Source organism: Epinephelus moara, chromosome 7 (assembly GCF_006386435.1).
Source record: "Epinephelus moara isolate mb chromosome 7, YSFRI_EMoa_1.0, whole genome shotgun sequence".
NCBI classification, from domain to species: Eukaryota; Metazoa; Chordata; class Actinopteri; order Perciformes; family Serranidae; genus Epinephelus; species Epinephelus moara.
The window spans coordinates 17,699,145-17,719,868 of record NC_065512.1 but is presented as its reverse complement, the minus strand read 5'-3'; the positions used below and the strand labels follow the sequence as shown (position 1 = coordinate 17,719,868).

Sequence of the window (20,724 nt, the reverse complement as noted above, 5' to 3'; positions counted from 1 at the left end):
AATGAATGCATATCATAGTGCCACAGTAGCCTCCAGTGGATATCAAACAGAAATACAAGCATAGCTGCCTTTGACTTCTGCTGCTGAATGACTGAGAAGTTTCATCTATATGTAGCTGCAGAACATTATGTGTTAACTTTTAATGATATCATAAATAGACTTATCATTATTTCTCTGATACACATCTATTGCTTAGGTTGTCTTGGCTAACTGTCTGTAGAAATATTCAGTTGTTTTAAACACTGAGCAAGAAATATGTCAACAGTAACATGATAACATGCAAGACAGAACTTAATAAAGAATGGTTTATTGTTTATTGCCTTGAATTGTTTGCTTTTGGACGTCTTCCCTCTCTGCAGTATCCAGGGGGACAGAGGACATACGAGGACACTCAGAGCATTGTGAACTCTGTAAACCTCCTGAAGCAAATAATGTGCTTGATTAAACAAAACTCAAGCCTTTTGTACGTGTGAAGTCATCTCTGTGAAAAAGTCTGTGATACTAGCCTGCAGGGGTGAGAGAAAGCGACACTGACATGTATGTTGCTGTGGGTGGCATTTATATCCTCTGTTCCCTTATCAACTGGGTTGCTGCTGTTACCTTTCTTGCCAGTAGGTGTCACTCTAATGATGCCGACGACAGCAGTTTGTGTTGCATCTATATGCAGGACAGGTCATTGGTAAGGAGGGGTCGACGGTTAGGTCTAAGCAACAAAACTACTTGGTTATGGTTTGGAAAATATTGTGGTTGATGTTATGGGGCTTTCACATCGATGTGCAGTAACTTGCCGTTTCCATTCTTTCAATGGAAGGATGCTGGCAGAGGGTAAGCGGTTTCAAATACGGCAGTAGGGGTATGAAGTGGTTGGCACCCATATGACTGCACACAAATCTCTGGTGGTAGCCGGCTGGCTTTGGCCGTTCAAATAATGGGCATCAATGAACAGAAAGATGGACGAGATGATGATGCTGGTGTCTGAATACCTGGAGTTACGGTGCTAGCAACTTATGAGGACTACTTTTAGAAAAAACGGGCCTGGTATAACATTTCCACCAAACTTCAGATGTTTGGTAAATTCTCCAAATATGTAGAAATCTTTGGTACTTAACTTGATTTCTGTTGTCTTGCTACAGAATACAGCTACAAGCTAGCTTGCACTTCTGCCAGTGTTCACCGAAGCACCTGCCTGTCATCGCAGCCCTGGACTTCAGCAGCAGCAGCCAGTTTTGAAAATGCTTAGCACAAATGTGGCTGGAAAGGCAGCAGCGTGTTGCTAAAAAACACTCAACTTTGAGTGCCACAAATTCCACAACCAATGTTGTTGTTTGTTGGTCTCAAGCACTGGTCTCATGGGTCAAAGTCCTGTGCTTGTTGGACTTTCGCACTCTATATCTGTTGCTCTGAGTGTCTTACACCTCTTCCTAACATACAGCGAGCGAGTGAACTCTGGTGGATGGAGCACAAGAAATTGTCCAGATATGCCACGAGCAACAACAACATTCAGGGAGCCTATTGAGCTTCAATAACAGCTTGCTGTCGCTCTGAAAATACTGTAGGTCTGAGCTGCCCAAAGCAACAAGGGCGAGCTTTTTTCAAGCAGCTGACACATTGCTTCACCTGTTCGCTGACTAGGTTAGGACATCTTTATTGGCAAAAACTGAAACAGTCTGATGTTGGCTTGCTTGTGTCGCATCCAGTTGAGAAGAGGTGTAGTAATGACGTGGATGGGTTTAAACTGGAGCTTATGGAATGCCGAGTGAGTCTCATACAGACTTGAAAGGGTGCCTCTAGTGTCATTATAGTGACACTGAGGGGGTCATTATAGGGACGCTGCTTAAGCATTGTACTTTGACGCCCTGGCAGTGAGACTAGGTTTAGCTGGGTATGCAAACTGCACTGCAGCTCTGCATTTGGATTAAATTGACTGGACCTGACTCATCCTTTACTCATAAAGGCACTCCAGATTCAAACAAAGTCAAGAGAAGAAAATGTGATCTGAGACTCCTTTGTATTCAAACCAAACCTGAGAACATGCTGAGATGGGATCGGCAGCCAGCATCTTATTCTCATCTGCTTCAAACCAGTTCTTAGCGAGAAAGATGTCAAATGTTAATAGTGCAGGAAGTATAGAAGCTCATCATCCTGACAAACCTCTGGGAGTGAATGAGCTTTAAATTACAGAGCCCGATATTCCAATTAGCTTTTCTCTGCAGGCCTGTAATACAAACTGTCATTATATGGAGGCTCATTCCCTGTAAGTGTTGAAGTATAGCTATGGGCTAGCAGAGCAGAAGAGAGCAGAAAAATAAAATGGGATGTCATTTCTTTATCGCTCAGTTCAACCCGCCTCGATTACGGAGTTATATAACTCCTTTTGGAGCACTAATGATTTCTGTCCCATTTAAACTGTATACCAACACGTCTGCTGCTGGTTTCTTAATCACATCAGCAGTTTCTGACCCTGAGGAACAGACTGCTGCTGCTTTTTTTATCTGCATTAACACTTTACAGGACAAACTGTTGAAGTAACAGTGATGTACCCGTGGCTAGCATCTAATATAGCTGTTTAAATCATAATTGATGTATAATATTAACAATATTTAATTCTGTATGTGTTTTGCATTTTTAAAAAGATCTCAAGTCTCTTAACTGTCTTTGATCCTTGTCTTTAATTATTGGTGTATTTCCAGTGAAGGCTCAGTAAGATGAAGCACCACATTACCTGAGAGACACTTAAATGAATAACAGTTGTTAGCAGCAGAGTTCAGTGGGAATAATTCATTAAGAAAGTGTTCAGTGTTCAGGTTCACAGTTAGAGACTCATCACTGCATGCTGCTTTATTAATAAAGTATTTACCTGTCTGTTCTTAAAGCTGCACTGATAAATATTTTTGTATTGAAAATGGATCAAGTGACTGTGTTTAATATGAAAGGAGTTGCTCGTAGCGATGAACAAAGAGTGAATTATCACCTGTTCTAACGCTCTACAGAGTAGTTTGGGTGCATTAATCAACTGCATGAATATTCTGTGCAATATTTTTCTGTATACGACTTAATCACGCACATAACTGCACATATTTCTTATGTTCTTATGTTCTTTCTTATTCTATTCTTGTTTATTCTATTGATGTACATACCGTAGTTACATTTCACCCTTACAGCCTCGGCACAGTGACGATATATATATACATATACACATATTTTACACAGCAGTAAATTAACTTGATGTTCATGTGTTTTAAATACATTCACCAGATGTGGCTGTCGGGGAGGGTCTGGCACAGTGTAGATACTAAAGCACATTGGTTCAGCGCGTTGATCAAAGGTCTGTGGGCCACGAACGTTGACAGCCAGTTTATAATACTGCAAATATATAAATATAGCAATAATTTAATCAGTGAGCCATAATCTCTTTATATACAGAGATTGCGCTATAGGGCTGCTACAACGTCCCTTCTTCATGCTGCTTTAGCATTTTTGCACAGAACCAAACAACAGTAAATGACGAGATGGGAGTCCTTAAGGTCACAATGTGAGTCGTTGACCCACCTGGCCATCATGTGGGTCGTTAGGGTCAGGTGGGACCAGGGGTGAATGGGTGTGAAGTCCTCTGGGAAGGGATCCCAAGACTGCATTGTAGGTTGGTGATAAGGGGTGTTGTAGGCCACCCTGTCTGTTTAACGATGGTCGTCCCATCTTGACGTAGATGGCTTCTTTTACTCCTCTTTCAAGGGTTGCAAGGGTTCACACCCACACAGGGTTTAAAGCCTGCAACTCCGTACCAGTCATTTAGAACTGATGAAGCTTCTTGGATGAGAGGCGAAACGTCTTCAAGAAATGCAAGCAAGTCCAGTTGCCTACGATATAGCACTTATGAGTATATTAAGGCTCCAACACCTTCCAACCGGAGGACAAGGTCAGCCACCATATCACAGAGGGTAAATGATTGTTATGGTCATATTATGCCATTGTTATTGTTTAGAAATAGCTGCCGACATGTGTGTTATATGTCAAACTAGAGGCCAGTGCTATTGTGTTGCATGTTACACCCGTCATACCTCTTTTGCTTCTTCAATATTGGCATGCTGTCTAAAATGACACACTGAAGTGGCAAGATGCTGCTGTTGTTTGGTTCTGTGCATGAAGAAGGGACGTTGTAGCAGCCCTATGGCACAATCTCTGTGTATAAAGGGATTATGGCTCACTGATTAAATTATTGCTATATTTATATATTTGCAGTATTATAAACTGGTTGTCGAAATTCTTGCCTACGGACCTTTGATCAATGTGCTGAACTTACTTTATTTCCAACCCATATGAAGAATGTAAAAAGAGGAGGATCTACACGGTGCCAGACCCTCCCCGACAGCCACATCTGGTCAATGTATTTAAAACACAAGAACATCAAGTTAATTTACTGTTGATGCGAACCGAACTCTTCCCACTGCAGCAGCTTCACATTAAAAACATTTCACTGGCGAAACAGTCATTTTCAGCATTTGCTGACAGAGGATCAGTTTGAAATATTGCAGGGAGCAGTGGAACAGTCAGGAGCAGCCACAGTGAGCTGTTAGATGACATGCTGCAGGCTGTACACCTCACACCTCCAACTTAGCGATATAATCAACTCCCTTCACTGTGCCCTGCAGTCCGCAGACTCATGCCATGTGCAGTGTGAAATCAGATTACAGGTCCTCACAGAGTGATGGAAAAAAAGGTAAATTATTGCCAGGTTTCTTTATTTATACGACAACAGTTTGTGTTGCTGCCCCGAGAACTCTGTGACCTGTAATATTAAACTGCATTGAAGACCACAAGTAACTGCAGGTGTCGCCAAATCAACCAGGACTGAAGTTTGCCGCTGTAATAGGCAGAGCTGCAACCAGATGCATTCAATTAAGACAAACTGGTCAGTTCATTTTAGTGTAAGCTGCAGTCTTCTCTTTGCTCCAAGTGTTTTTGCCTGCACTTTAGAACAGTAACTACCTCTTAGCTATTATCACTTGAGTCCTGATTTGTTTCCTGGGGCTTTCCTTTGAGGCTATTCAGGATCTACTTGTTGTGAGGCTCCCTTCACCAGCAGAGACACAACTGCACACTTACAGAGTGACTGTTCTCCAGTGATGTTGCTTGCTGGCATTTCCCCAGGTTACTCCCTGTGTGTGGAGGATGAATCTTCCCCCAGACTCACATCAGCACAAAAATCGTCATGGAAAATGTGATCAAGCTTTTAGGAATACTCGCTGTAGTGTAGAGGGGTTTAACTGTAAGAATGCATGCAGACCTCAGGCCAAGATTAAAAATTTCCATTGTTAAAAAAGAGCGCAAAGGGTGCAAAAAAAAAAAAAAAGTAATTCTGGTACACTGGCACACGATTTGAGGCATGCACGCTCAACAACTCAACTGGCTAATTGGCTGCCGGAACAAACACAAACACACCCCTGTAAAATAAACTCCCCATAAACACACACAAGCACAGACCAGACTCTCACTGTCGGCTTGAAAAGGCAGTTTTTAGTCTGTCAGTGTAGATCTGCTCTGCAGCTTGTGTTCATGTTTCAGCCTGTATGATCATACGGCAGTGGTGAGCCACTCTCGAATCATCTACAGGCACACACACACACACACACACACACACAATACTCCATCCAGACTTGAGCTTTGAAGTCATTTCAGCTCCTCACTGCAGGCTACAGGCCCAGCTCTTGTTGGCTACATCTTTTTGGGGAGTCTGTTTGTTCGGTATTGTTGGATGCTTAAACTCAGTGTTATTTTCAACTAATCAATTAATCATTTTGTCTATAAAACGTAAGACAATGTTGAAAAAGGTCCATCACATATAGGTGAAGTCTCCAAATATCTTGTTTTATCCAAACAACAGTCCAAAAATAATCAATTTACCATGATATATTTTAAAAAGATTATAATTCAACTATCAAAATATACAGTAGAAGTCAATTACTCGACTAATCACTGCAGCTCTACTTCAGTTTGTGTGAAAGAGTCCTGTGTCTTCACAACACCAGCACAGAAACTCCTCATAACATTCTGTTAATACTTCCAAGATGTGAAACTCCTGCAGCAGTTTAATTCAAAGAGTTTATTAAAAGGTCGCTCTTAGTTATGCATTATAAAGAGAGGGCACAAAGTAAACTTGCCCTGCACTTACACTACAGTTGCAGTGCTTTCATAAGTCCCACAGACTGAGCTCTGTGCAGAGAAACGTCCCCCAGATGCACACTGCACTCCCCCCGCTGTCCACCCCCTCCTCCACGTAAACACACCGCGGTTCACCAAAAACCAGAGGCGAGGATAAGAAGCCTCAAATGCATGCGCAAAATTACACAATAAATCTTCTTTAAACACAAAGCGTTTTATCTTAATCCATCCACAAATCAGTGACATCCCAAACTTTCCCCACTGATCTTAAAATAAACTGTTGGCTTATTCCATCCTCATGGTCCCAGCAGAGTTGACAATGTCCAGGAGGTGAATGAGGGTCTTTGTCAAGTCCTTACCTTCGTATCCGGAGCAGAAGCAGAGCTGGACGAACAGGAGCACCAGTGGCCACATGTCCATATCGAGACGCGGGACTCTCCAACATGTGAAGAGAGAGCTCACAGGAAAACTTCCAGCGCATTCCAGCTTTCCAAAGGCCCGCCTCTTGCTCCAGAAACAAGGGAGGATTCTCCAAATACAGTCAGGCCACCGGCATGATACACGAGGCTGTGCCAACCCCTGTGGGTAAACTGTGACATGGACCAGATTATCATCACAGGACACTCAGGCTTAATTCTCCTTATAAAACCCCTTTTACAATCCACAGTGGTCAGGCACAGCTTCTCAAGTAATCACATATGTGCAGTTTTGAGGCGCTCCCACTCAGTGGTGGAAAAAGTATTCAGATCCCACTGTGGCTACATAAAGACACAGTAGGTAACTTTTATTAATGAGACAGATAATCTGAAAAAATCACCCCTGTCTCCCCCTGGTGCTACTAATGGCATTTGCTAGAATCTTCCTATCCTGAACAAATGCAACCAATCAGAGACATGGATCTATCTCTGTGAAAGTTAAACCTTTTCTTCTTTGGTTTTCTTCTGTGTTTTCGTCTTTGCCATGTAAGAGCAGATTGAGGTTTTAGGCCCTGATCACACAGAAAGCATTTTAGCAGCTGGAGGCCCCTTTTTGTAATTGTTTTAATGAGAATTAAGCTTTTCATTCGTGTTTTTTGTGTTGCGATGCACCTGGCATGTCTCCGTTCTAGGTGCCTGGCGTTTTTGCCAGAGCGCATTGAACTCAAGTTGAAAAAAAAAAGCGTGAGGTGCTGTCCTGTTCCTGCTGTGGATCACTGCTATACACCATTTAAATCATCCCACAACCAAAAACCATGGATTATGAGAACTGTCTGGAGGACATCACGTTTTAGGTTTACTCTACTTGACTTTATACTACATTCTACTTAACTTAGACCTGTTGTCCTCATTCGTGGACACTTTTTTGTAGTGTGTTTCTAGTGGCGGTAAGAGCACAATACACTAATCCATGTAAAAACAAGATGGCAGCCATCTCTGCCAAGTCAGTCTGCAGCTGATCCCAACACAAAAGTAGACAGGGTCCAAAACCTGATCACATTTTATGGTTGAAACTTGTTAATTTATGCTTAATAATATTTGTTGTTTGAAATGGCAACAAATTTGACCAATTTTAGCAACAGTAACAAGGTAAGACACTGTTGATTAGGAAGTACTCGTATGAGGACATTGGGACTTTATTATCGCCTCATTTGAGGACATTGGGACTTTATTATCATTGACATTGTTAACTTTTTTGTACTTATCAGGTCCTACTGATCCCAAATAGCTAGGAGAAATTAAAAATATTTACCAAACAAAAGTTCATGCCTCAGGAGGATATTCTTATGCACGATCTAAACAGTTAACTAACATTTTGTTCGTTACTCAAGTGAGTAGCCAACAACCCGCTTTTATACATCCAAAGAACTGCTTGGCAACCAGACTAGGTGTCTAATTGAGACAGGCTTTTATTTGTCAAAATGTGTAGCCACAAGGGCTAGTGTAAGGGACTGGCCGTTAAATTGGGACTAGGCTTTTAATTAAAGTTTTACAGTACTCACAAAAAGGCCTATTTTCTAATGGAGTTTGACTGGTAAACTCTTGAAATCAGGAGGAAATTTAACAAATTTATAAGTCCTACAAAGATGTGATTTTTGTTTAAAATAATTGGGTCATTATGAACACTTTAAGACATCATTATTGTACATTCAAAAGACATGAAAAGATACAGCATATAGTTCATCCTGCAGGTCATCACTAGTATGTACTGTGTTGGGTATACAGTAGTGCTCCTTCTTCTCACACACACACACACACACACACACACACACACACACACACACGCACAGACCGACATCAATAAAAAAGCAGCAGTAACACAGTGGAAACATTTCCCAGCTTCTGACATTGGTAGACTTTACTGCCTGTTTCACTGTTCGCTAATGATGTGAACATTTTATAGGAAGTTGGATCCAAGTTGTTTCCTAGCGACACTGTTCTGATGAAATGTTCCATAGTAACCATACTGTATTCTTGACATTGGCATCGCAGTATTCTATACCTGATTATCACTCTGGTTTATACGCAAACACACACAGCACGATGGCTGCGTGAAAGTAGGGAGCTGTTAAAAGACTGATCAGTGTTTAATTTGCGAGAGGTTTGGTCATGTAGAGTGCGAGGGGGGCGAGTCCACACATGAAGGTGTTGAAGTGTTCTCTGTCCTGACGGGAAGCAGGAAGGGGAGGCGTGTGGCGGAGGAGGATCTCCTGCCCTGAGCTGTAATTATGTTTATAATGTGGCTTCAGCTGAAATGTCTCTTAAGAAAAAGTTAGTTGACTCCAGCTTCTCTCACCTGACTCTGGAGGATTGGACTGACACTTTGATGTGGTGAGTTTGGATTTTGGATCGTCTCTGGGTTTTGTTTTGTTGTGTTTAACTATTGTTTACACGACTCACACTTAGCAGCTGTTTTCTCTGAGGATACGTTTGATTTTTTTAAGGTTTCAGCGTTTAAAAGCATTGATTTCTACCCAACACAGTGCACTTGTACAGTACGTAATTTCAGCAGGGATTTTGTCAGCATAAAGGGAGGGAACAGACACAGGGACACAATAATGAGGTATGAACATTTGACTGCTGCAGTTCATTATGAGAAAGACAAAGACAAAAATGTGCCGGTATGTGGGCAGAACAAGGCGCTCCCTCAGTAATTCAAATATTAAAACATTTATGAGACCAAAATGAACAATTTAGTGATAAGACTTTTACATCAAAAAGCAACAGTGTCTACAGATGTAGAGAGCATAGTGAACGATAGAGCGCACAGTGAAAAGAGTCCATCCATCCATTTTCAACTGCTTATCTGAAGCAAAGCACCCCAGATGTCCCTCTCCACAGCAACGCTTTCCATCTCCTCTTGGGGGATGAGATATGTAATCCCTCCAGCGTGTTCTGGGTCTGCCCCGGGGCCTCCTACCAGTTGGACATGCCCGGAACACCTCCAATGGGAGGCGCCCAGGAGGCATCCTGATCAGATGCCTGAACCACCTCAACTGACCCCCTTTGATAGAGCAGCAGCTCTACTCTGAGCTCCCTCTGGATGTCTGAGCTCCTTACCCTATCTCTAAGGCTGAGCCCAGCCACCCCACGGAGGAAAATCATTGTGGCCACTTGTATCTGCGACCTCATTCTTTTGGTCACTACAAAGAGCCCATGACCATAGGTGAGGTGGTGGTTTACATGGTTGTTCCGGTTCGCTTGGGCTGGTGTGAATTCTGTCAATCTAACCCTGGTGCTGACCAAACAACCGAACCGAGACTGCTCGAAAAGGTGGGTCTCGGTCCGCTTCCAAGCAGACTCTAGTGCGGTTTGTTTGTGATGTGAAAGAAAACAAATCAGCCACAGGATTTTATGATAGCAGATATGTGATTTTAGCAACAGGTACACCAATATGCTGATCATGAAACCTGTCCGCAGTCTCATATTTGACCCTGATAAAGGCCATGTATATCCCATAACCTATTTATGCTAATGTGGTGAGCAGGTGAGCTCAATCAAGGCAACGACCCTCCCACCTCAGCCAACTGCCTGATGAGGTTGGCTGGAGCATCTTCAGAGACAGTGGGAGGGACATTGGTCAACATGAGTTGTTTTTAAATGTGCTTTATAAATACATTTAAGTTGAGTTGAGATGAATTTCCATCTGGTGTGGACCACATGAACCGAACTACAGGTGTGATAGCACCTTAGATGTTCATAAGTCCACGACTGAAAACAGTCCCCAACAAACTCATGGTTTTCTGTATAGCCTGAGTCAAGTTTGCAAAAATAAAACTATCAATTTGTGATCCATATTTAAAAATGAATGTCTTCAGTAGGAATGAACGAGCTCGGGGCTGAGCACCACAGACAGAGACAGGAAGTGGTAAAGTATTGAGAGACTAATGCATTGTTGGTTTGGGTCTTTAATGGGATTTTGTTGACAGTAACAAAATGTCACACACACTGACAGCTGACACTTGGGTTGAGACTGACTCCACTGTGCTGCATTAACCCCTGAGGTGCTGAGTGTGTGTCCTATTCGATGACATCACTGCAGGTCGAGGTACTGAGGCAGAACATCGTCCCAGAACTGCTGAGGGTCGTCTGGTTTCTTCTCTGCAGCGCTCTGCTTCATCCTCGGCGCTGGTTTTGGCGTTTCTTTCTGTTGCTTGTCTTTTCTGTCGGCAGGCAACGTCTGTATGGTTTTTGTTTTTGAGGATTTGACCTTTTCCTCCTCTTCTTCCTCCTCCTCATCTTCCTCCTCCTCCTCCTCATCTCCTTCCTCCTCTTCCACTTTTTCCTTCCCTTCTTTTTCCTTCTCCTTCTGTTTAACATTTGACGCCTGTCCTTTTTCCTCCTCCTCCTCCTCTTCTTCTCCCTCCTCTTCCTCACCCTCCTCACCCCCATCTTCATTTTCCTCAGAAGAACCACCTTTCTTTCCTTCAGTTCGTCCCTGTTTTGTTTTTTCTCGTTGATTATAGAGTCTTGTATCTGTTTTTGGTTTCGTCTTTGTTTCATTCTCCTCTTCCTCATCTCCTTCTTCCTCCTCTTCTTCACCTTCTTCCTCCTCCTCCTCATCACTCTCTACTGTCACCTCTTTATTAGCTTTCATTTTCTCTTTTCTTTTCATTTTTTCCTCCTCTTCACCTTCACTCTCTTCCTCTTCTCCTTTCTCCCCTGCTTCCTCTTCCTCTCCCTCTTCTTCTTCTTCCTCTGTTACCCCCTCAGTATTCTCCTCTTCCTCTTCTGTAACCTCCTTACTCTCTTCTTCCTCTTCCTCCCCCTCTTCTTCTTCCTCTTCCTCTGTAACCTGCTTACTCTCTTCTTCCTCCTCTGCTTCCTCACCCTCTTCTTCTTCCTCTTCCTCTGTAACCTGCTTACTCTCTTCTTCCTCCTCCTCTGCTTCCTCACCCTCTTCTTCTTCTTCCTCCTCCTCCTCTGTAACCTCCTTACTCTCTTCTTCCTCCTCTGCTTCCTCACCCTCTTCTTCTTCCTCCTCTGTTACCTCCTCTTTATTCTCCTCTTCCTCACCCTCTTCTTCTTCCTCCTCCTCCTCTGTATCCTCCTTCTTATCCTCTTCTTCCTCATCCTCATCTTCATCCTCTGTAACCTCCTTTTTGTCCTCTTCTTCTACCTCCTCATCCTCTTCTTCATCCTCTGTAGCCTCTTTCTTATCCTCTTCTTCTTCCTCCTCATCCTCTTCTTCATCCTCTATAGCCTCTTTCTTATCCTGTTCTTCTTCCTCCTCATCCTCTTCTTCGTCCTCTGTAGCCTCTTTCTTATCCTCTTCTTCTTCCTCCTCATCCTCTTCTTCATCCTCTGTAACCTCCTTTTTGTCCTCTTCTACCTCCTCATCCTCTACTTCATCCTCTGTAGCCTCTTTCTTATCCTCTTCTTCTTCCTCCTCATCCTCTTCTTCATCCTCTGTAACCTCCCTCTTATCCTCATCTTCGTCCCCCTCATCCTCTTCTTCCTCCTCTGTAACCTCCTTCTCATCTTCTTCTTTTTCTGCCTCCTCATCCTCCTCTTCCTCCTCCGCAGTCTCGTCCTCGGCTTTCCCCTCATCTGAGGGCGCTTCCCCCTCACCCCCCTCCTCCTCCTCCTCCTCCTCCTCCTCCTCCTCCTCATTTTCTCTGTCGCTCTTTTCATCCTGTTCACCCTCGTCTTCTTCAGCCTCACTGTCATCTTCCTCCTTCTCATTTTCAACACTCTCTTCATTCTGTTTGTCCTCTTCCTCCCCTTCACTCTCTTCATCTTCCTCCGAGTGTTTTTCCTCATCCTCACTTTCGGAGGAATCTTTTTGTTCCTCAGTTTCACCCTCTTCCTCTGCGTCAACCTCATTTTCTTCTTCTTCTTCATTGTCATCTTCATCAGAGTCATTTCCCTCTCCATCCTCCTCCTCCTCTGACTCTTTGATCTTGCTGCTCCCAGACTCTTCCCCACTTTCATCTTCTTCGTCCTCACTCACCTCACTTTCTTCCTCTTCCTCTTTATTCTCTCCTTCACTGGCCTCTTCACTTCCCTCCTCCTCCTCCTCCTCCTCTGCTGCCTCACTTACCTCAGACTCACTCCCTCCTCCACCCTCTTCCTCTATACTTGCTTCCTCCTCCTCTTCAGCATCTATGACATCGCTCTTCTCGCTTCCTTCATCCTCTTCCTCACTGCTCGAGCCGGTTTCCTCCTCACCGTCCTCCTCTGCAGTTTCATTATCTTGCTCTTCCTCACCCTCTCCAGAAACACTCATTTCCTCCTCGCTGCTTTCACCTCCCTCTTCCTCTTCTTCTTTGTCCTCCACATCACTCCCACTCTCCCCCTCTTCATCTTCCTTCTTTTCCTCATCTTCAGTATCTGTTTCTCCTCCTTCATGATCCCTGTTGGGTTTCTCATCTTCTTCATGTTCTTGCTGGGAAGTTTCCACGTCTGTGCCATTGTTCTTCGCCTCTTCACTTTTCACCTCCGCCAGTTGTGACTGAGTGGTGTCATCACTTTCCTCGTCTTCAGTGACATCCTTCTTGACCTGAACATCTGTCTTGGTGCTGTCTTCTGGTGGATTTGATGTCTCCTGTGACAACGTTGAGGAAAAGGAAGGTTGCATAACCGCACTCTGCTTTGTGAATTGCCTCCCTCGACCAGGTGCTTTAAATGTTGTAGAAGAAATGGTGTCACTGTCGGACTGGAAACTACCTACGCTTGTCACTGCCTCACCGAGGACCCCCATAGCAGCACCTGCTATCCCAGCAACAGGAAGAAGAGCAGCTGCCGTGCCGAGGATTTCCCCCAGCCTTGGCTTTTCTTCAGTCAGACTCGGAGGATCCTCTCTGGGTGTTCCAGGAACAAGCAGATCCTTATCAACAGGTGCCGGGCCTTGTGGGGATTTGGCACCAGCGACTGAAACCGTCTCTGTTCTCTGAGTGCTTTGTGAGGAAATGGGGTTGTAGAGCGCTTCAATAGGTGTATCCTGCTGTGATAACAGCGGGCTGGAAGCTTCAGTCTGCTCACTGTTTGGCTTGGCGCTTGTGTTATCCTGAGCTTCTTCTTTAACTCTGATATGATCTCCTCCCTCTCCGGCTGGTTTTGTTTTTGCCTTCTTTTTATCCTTTGCTTTAGTGCCGTCACCTTCAGGTATCTTCTCCTTATCTGCAGTTCTACTTTTGGTTTTTTGAGCTGCTTTCACTTCTTTTTCCACAACTTTCCCTTTGCCTTTACTTTTAGCTGGAGTACTTTCTGTCCTTTTACTTTGGTTTTTGACTGGTGTGGATTTGACCTCTTTAAATCTCACAGGTGTGGATTTCACACTTGGTGATTTCTTAGTGATGTCTTGAACAGGTGTGGAGACAGGTGTGGTTTCCTTTTTCACTGGTGGTGATTTTATATTCACTGCTATACTTTGACCTTTCCCTGGTGAAGATTTAACCTTATGCGAATGTTTTGTTGGAGTTGATTTGACTTGCTGTGTCTCCTCTTCAATAGGTTTGACGTCTTTGGTTTCACTCTGGGTTTCTGCATCTTTTTCTACGGACGACAAACTTCCACTTTGGAAAGATATGCAGGTTGCTTCATTTCCTGTAGTGACCGTAATAACAGGAGATGTCCTCTCTAAAGAGGGTGATTTATTTCCCTCCTTTTTTGGTGTCAAGTTTTTCTTGAAAGTGCTGGCTTTCATATCTTTTTGATTTATATTATTTTCTCTCACATTTCTATTTCTCCTCTCATTTCTCTTCACTTCAGTCAGCCTCTGCTGTGCTTCAGTCAGAGTCTTCCGCACAGACTGTGGAGTTTTGGGGCTCGATGCTGATAGTTTTGGTGATTTATTTTGAACTTGCCTGTCTTCATGAGTCTTGATTTTATTGGGCTGCTTGGTGATGTTCTCTTTGCCTTTGGATGTGACTTTTTTGGGTGTGTTTTTCAGACTCTTTGAGCCCTTCAGCGCAGTCACTTCTTTCTTTAAAGAGCCTTTCAGGAGCTCTGTGGGTGAGGCCTTGAAGGAATTATGTTCTGCCCTCTCATTGAACTGCAACAGCTCTGCCTCTTTAGTAGTTCTTCTCAGAGCTCGGCCTTTTTTCTTTGCCTGTAATAAATTACAGAGAAAACAGGGATTTAGTCAGATGTAAAAATAAAACTGGCAGGAAAGGTCGTATGCCTGATAATAATGTGTTATTAAAAAAAAGTGAAGTTGTACCAGCAACAGACTTGCAATCAACGTGACAGCATGTGAAGTTGCGGCATTTGATGTTTTGTGTTTTACTGCCAAAAACATGTCAGCTCTAGTTAAAGGAAGCAGTGTCTTGTTCGGTAAGTAACACACTGCCATAACACTCAAAACAGGACAGTTTGTTTAGAGACATTTCAGTAGCTTTTGTAGGCGTAGATGTTAATCTTTAACTATAAATATTATTATGTCGAAAACAATACATGGGAAGAAAATATATTGCCAGTTTAAAGTATATTTTGCCTGTCAGAAACAAATAGTTTTTTAGTACATTTTTGTCCAGTGTGATTTGAAACGTACATAGAAAAATGACTATATGGGTTTTCTTTGCAGCATGTGACTGGTGAACATGCATATCACAGAATGACTGATCCGTCATCAACCAATCTGTTGTCAGGTTAAATACAGATGTGGGTGGGAGGTATAGGAAACCATGGTGACGCCTGAGAGAAGATGAGAGGAATCCTTATTTTCCCATCTGCACTGGAGATAAACAGGTGGCGGTTAATTGGGGGTCAGTGGGGCGTCAGATGAAAACAGACATTTAATCACCCTCACACAGCAGACCTTTGAATGCAAGTTCAATAACTGTGATGCCCATACATGAGCAGTAATGGCTCATTTACTTAGTAATAATATCCAAGTGCTTGTATTATGCTTGAGAATTTCATTTTTATGCAACTATGTACTTCTATTCCACTACATTTCAGTGTGAAATATTTGACTTCACTGCATTTTTTTGACACCTAAAATTACAATTTTATTTTAAAAAATTAAGTTTGTATGATATGATGCATTTTCAGTGCACAAAATCTGCTTATTGAGTCATTCCAGTACTTAAAGTGGAACACCACCTCAATTAAGAATTTCCAAAATGCTATTTTCATGGCCCAGAAAATGTCAACCACTATTTGTGAACATGAGCTACTCCCTCAAAGCCAGAGACCAAAGAAGTAAGTCTCAAACTTGTGATGTCATCAAGTATAAAGTCTGGAGCTGCTCCATAGACAATGAATGGGGGCTTTATTCCATTGTAGTGTTCTCAGTTTTGAAACAGAAAATGTTGCCACATACTCAGAGCATTTCTCTGGGTGCTCTCAGTGTCATCTAGAACATCTAGAAGGCACAGATTTGAGGTTTAGCTCTCTAGTTTTTGGATTTGGTAGAGTTGTTCATGTTCATGTGATGGCTTAGGGTGCTCTGTTGTGTGCTGGTGTTATGTGTAATACATGAGTGGCTGATGTGCAATACTGTCATATGTAGTATGTGTTTTTATGTTTGTTTTTTTAATGGTGTATGCTTTTCATTTCTTCTGGTCTATTATTGCAAGACAGCAACACTTGTTCAGCTCCTGAGTCGTATCGTATCGTACCGTACCGTACCGTACCGTACCGTATCATATCGTATACTAATATTTTTGGACCATCTTAGACCATATAAATAACATGTTTAAATCTGGAAAATGTGTGTAGCTCCAGCCTGGTTACAGACCATAGACCCCGCCCACTCAACTGAGTAGGCTTGCATCTCTGGTCTGGCATACTGCAATGAATTTGCAATTTATCTCGTCCAAACGATGGAAGGACCAATGAACGCCGGGGGTGGGGGCGGGTCTAGCAATTAGCCAATCAGCACCACGCTGATGTCAAGCTGTGCACCGGTGGGTAACTGGTGAGGATAGCAACAATGGCGACCGCTACAGATCCTACAGACCACATTAACGATGCTATCGAGGTATTTCGCCACTACTCGCGTTAATGGAGGACCAAATTAAGGAAGCTGCTAAACTGGATTTAACGGCGATGCAGCTGGGCGTGCACGACGATGGAGACATTTTAAACGGGCAATGCTCGCTTGTTTTCGGCACCCCCGAGGCATGGATACTAATGAGTCAGATTCTGGGTAAGTCATTGATCTCTACTGATTGGTTAGGGAAAAATCAAATTCCCTCCCCCTTGTAAATCGCCTTCAATGGAAGCCATGTCAGACTGAAGGTTCTGGGAGCTTCAGTCTGACACTCAGGCTAGTGTAGCTCCTCTTTAATGTCTTATTTCTTTCTTCTTCTTTTTTTTTAGGGACAGTGCTGTCAGAATATTCAAACTTGTTTTTAATGCCAATAAACTTGTTTCAGGTATTTTCTAAAATTAAATTTATCATAATTCTAGTAAAGAAAACTGCCTTATTTATTCTTGTTTCAAGCTACAGAAATTCCTTTCTAGAGCATGTTTTAAACATTTATTCATTCATTTTCTGTAACCGCTTATCCTGTTGAGGGTCACAGGGGAGCTGGAGCCTATCCCAGCTGACACTGGGCGAGAGGCGGGGTACACCCTGGACAGGTCGCCAGACTATCACAGGGCTGACACATAGAGACAGACAACCATTCACACTCACATTCACACCTACGGACAATTTAGAGTCACCAGTTAACCTGCATGTCTTTGGACTGTGGGAGGAAGCTGGAGTACCTGGAGAAAACCCACGCTGACAAGGGGAGAACATGCAAACTCCACACAGCAGGGCTCCCCCACCCAGGGTTCAAACCCTCTTCCTGTGAGGTGACACTGCTAAACACTTTTTAGAAAAAAAATGTTTTTACATTTTACATTTTACTGATGATACTGCAGGACTTTTACTTAAGTAGAATTTTGAATGCCTTTAATTGTGATAAAGTACTTTTACAGTGTGGTATTGCTACTTTTACTTACATAAAGGCTCTGAATACTTCTTCCACCACTACAGACTCAAGCCCATATAACTTTATGACCAGGACAGGAAGGGGTTACCGAGCACCACATGTTGCACTATGACACACAACAACGCAGGAGACTCCTTCACAGCTTGCTTCATCATTGGCTGTGCAAACACTGATGAGATGTGGCAAGATTCCTGCCAACTCTTCCAAAGCATCGTGTGTGTATCTGAGTATGTGTTTGTGTATCTGATGCTGGAGCCCAAACACATCCAAACACATTCATTACACACATTCTTTGGGGAGAACAAGCGAATGAAAGAGAAAAATTACAGATCAAGACACTTGGCTGAATTTCACATTTCACCCCAGTGTCATACCAAAATGGAAACTGTCTCCACAGACACACACAGACACACACATGTATGCTGAGCTATGCACATTTCCTGGAAAAGTCAGTGAGTTTGCAACATTGCTGCTTCCTGCCCTGGAGTGCACATAATCTAGACCACAACCAAGAAGCCTGAAGAGGAAAACAAAACTGAACTGACTCTGTGTTAATGACCCCGTGGACATTATCTTGTATTCCTCTACTCAATTAAAGTCAAACTTCTCTCACCATTTTTGGCAAAAAGTCGACTTCTTTCTCAGAGATATTCTCCTCCACATCTTCTAAAACAACTTGGACAGTTTCTCCCTCTGAAAAACAGACAAAGACTGGGTTAATTTAACGGCTCCACATAAGAGTATCTATGGCTATACTTTCATGGATTCGCAAGATGAAGCTGAGCTCAGCAGTGGCTGAAATTATAGGTTGAAAATACCTGTTTGTGGTGAGGCAGGATGCTCTTCCTCACTGAGATGTTTACTGGAAGTATGACTGGAGGGTCTTGTGGGGCTGCAGGGCTCTTTAGGTGAAAGAGGAGATTCTTCATTTAAGGCCTTTTTAGCGGTTGCCACTCTGTACAGTCTTTTCTTTGCAGTCTTTTTGGGAGATACTGGTGTGGTATGTTTAGTTATAGACTTCGGTGAGAGTAAAGAAGAAGGCAGCTCTTTGGATTTAGACGTAGGGGAAGCAGCAGCGGTGGGGGATTTATACTGAAAGGTGTTTGATGACTGAGAACGTGGGCTTGATGGCTTAGAGGATAACACTGGAGATCTGGGGGAGAGTGGAGGGCTTAGTGTTACTTCTGATTGTGGTTTTGGGGATGATGAAGGGGTGGTACGGTCCTTTGAAAGAGTTTTAGGGGTAGGGATGTTTCTGGAGGTTTGCCAGGAGGCGTTGAGGAAGCCAGAATTCAGACGTGGGAGGTTTTGAAACATCTCCCCAAACAGCTCCACAGAGCTTCCCTGAAAGACAGAAGAGGAAAAACAGCAAAAACAGCACTGAGTGAGAGGTTTGAATCACATCGATGGAGCTCCCCCAACCAGTCAGCTGGTGGCACTGCAGCAGAACTACAACTTGGTGTAACACTGCTCCCTACTGGAGTTTAACTGTGATTACAATTACCTAAAGCTGAGAACAAGCTTTGCAGGGTTTATCAGGTTAGATTGACTTTGTAAGACCTTTAAATACCACATAGAATCCAAATTAATACCTGTTTGGTCAAAGTATGTTGGGACAATATGGACTATTTTTTCAGAAATTCCCACCAGTATAATTCCCAATAATATAATTGAGCAGAGTGTTAGTTCAGGCAGGACACAATGTCAAACTCAGCACACATCCCAGATACATCAGCTAATGTCAAACAGCCCAGTCATCTGATGGAGCAGCTGACTGATGGAAGGGAATCAGCTGATAGATCACATGATTCCTTTCTATGCAACCAATTGGAAAATCTCATTCAGGGCGCTCTATTTAAACTGCTCTGGCCTGCCTACTGTTGCTGCTTCCTCTGTAAGCCGCTTTGCAACCCGCCTCCACCCCAGCTCCTCCTTTTCATGCTGTGTCTGACTTATCAATGTCATTTCTGTTTGTCATTGATGCTGCTCTGTTCTGTTTTCCGGGGGGTCTTTGCTGCTGCTCTCTCTGCCTTAGGCTTTCCATGTAAGCCCATGGAAGGGCAGGGAGGTTTGCTCTCCCGTAGGCACGTGGAAGAGGCTTTCTGCGTAGGCCTGAGGAAAGGCAAAGGGGCCCCAGAACAGAGCCATACCACCAAAGATAATACTGCAAATGAAAAAAAAAGTTGCCTTTGACTGCAGTGTTCCTGACTGAAATAAATTACTGCGATCTGGACCCACATAAGCAGCATAAAATGAAGGCATGGATTAAAAATTAAAAATTCAAATCACATTGAATTATTGAAGAGAACTGTCTCCTGCCTGTGGTGAACAAAGAATCCAAGAACCTATAAAATTCTTGATGAATTGAAGTCATAAGCAACCACGTTTAACAATGTATCAGAGCATTCATTTACAAATTCTCACACAACTCATGCAGTATAATCCAAGTCTCATGTTTCCAGTTGTACACTCAGTACTCCACAAACAGACAGCCCTTTCTGACAGTGAACTGAGTGGAAAGTGAAAGTCGTTTATAATCTCTTCAAAGCCAAACCACATTAACAAAAACAGTAATTTTACCTTGCTAAACACAGGAGTTACTGGTCTACCACTGCCTTCATCAGTTAGTTTATTTGTGTTATTGTGTGACTTTGATGTTTCAAGGGTTAGTTCTGATTCACCATTTCTCTGTTTTGTGTTTTTTGTTCACCATGGAGGCATGAAAAAAAAAAAAAAAAAAGTTTTCTTCAGAAATTCAACATAAAATAAGGAGAGTTATTGAAGGTGTACAATGCAGTATTGTTGGTTAATGTTGATAAATATACTACATATCAAGGGACGTGAAAATAAACGCCAAGATTCTCTTTTGTTTGCTGTTTCACCTCACTATATTTGTGGGGTTTTTGTGCTTTGTCTCTTGGATGCCTGCTGCTTACGGTCACCTGGTTGCTCCATTTTTATAAAGCCCTGACCTCACCCCAGCACTGTGGAGGAGCACACCCACAGAAAAAGGGAACAACATAAGAACATCCAGGCAGAGGGCAGAGTCTCTCAGATAAATACACAACCACATACCGGAGGTGGGTCACAGAGATGACTGAGAGGGATTACCTCTGTAAGAGTCTTCAGGAAAATCCTGCATAGTGTATCTTTAAAGTATATTTTAGGGCTGCAACAATTAATTAATTAATCAATTA

At 43.0% G+C, this 20,724-nt stretch overlaps 2 protein-coding genes across 2 annotated transcripts in view; both read right to left on the bottom strand.

Moving 5' to 3' along the window:
• srpx (sushi-repeat containing protein X-linked) overlaps nucleotides 1-6,664 on the bottom strand; it is a 28,357-nt gene extending 21,693 nt beyond the window's left edge. The window contains exon 1 of the mRNA XM_050049834.1: nucleotides 6,519-6,664. Within this exon, the coding sequence (XP_049905791.1) occupies nucleotides 6,519-6,579 (61 nt within the window). The 5' untranslated portion in view covers nucleotides 6,580-6,664. The remainder of the gene's footprint in view (nucleotides 1-6,518) is intronic.
• A 3,878-nt stretch (nucleotides 6,665-10,542) lies between these two features.
• Nucleotides 10,543-20,724, bottom strand: part of rpgra (retinitis pigmentosa GTPase regulator a) — a 15,051-nt gene continuing 4,869 nt past the window's right edge. Inside the window, exons 9-13 of the mRNA XM_050049673.1 lie at nucleotides 20,603-20,624; nucleotides 20,505-20,511; nucleotides 18,346-18,871; nucleotides 18,141-18,220; nucleotides 10,543-14,688 (exon numbers count right to left, since the gene is read on the bottom strand). Coding sequence (XP_049905630.1) covers nucleotides 10,669-14,688; nucleotides 18,141-18,220; nucleotides 18,346-18,871; nucleotides 20,505-20,511; nucleotides 20,603-20,624 — 4,655 coding nt within the window. The 3' untranslated portion in view covers nucleotides 10,543-10,668. The remainder of the gene's footprint in view (nucleotides 14,689-18,140; nucleotides 18,221-18,345; nucleotides 18,872-20,504; nucleotides 20,512-20,602; nucleotides 20,625-20,724) is intronic.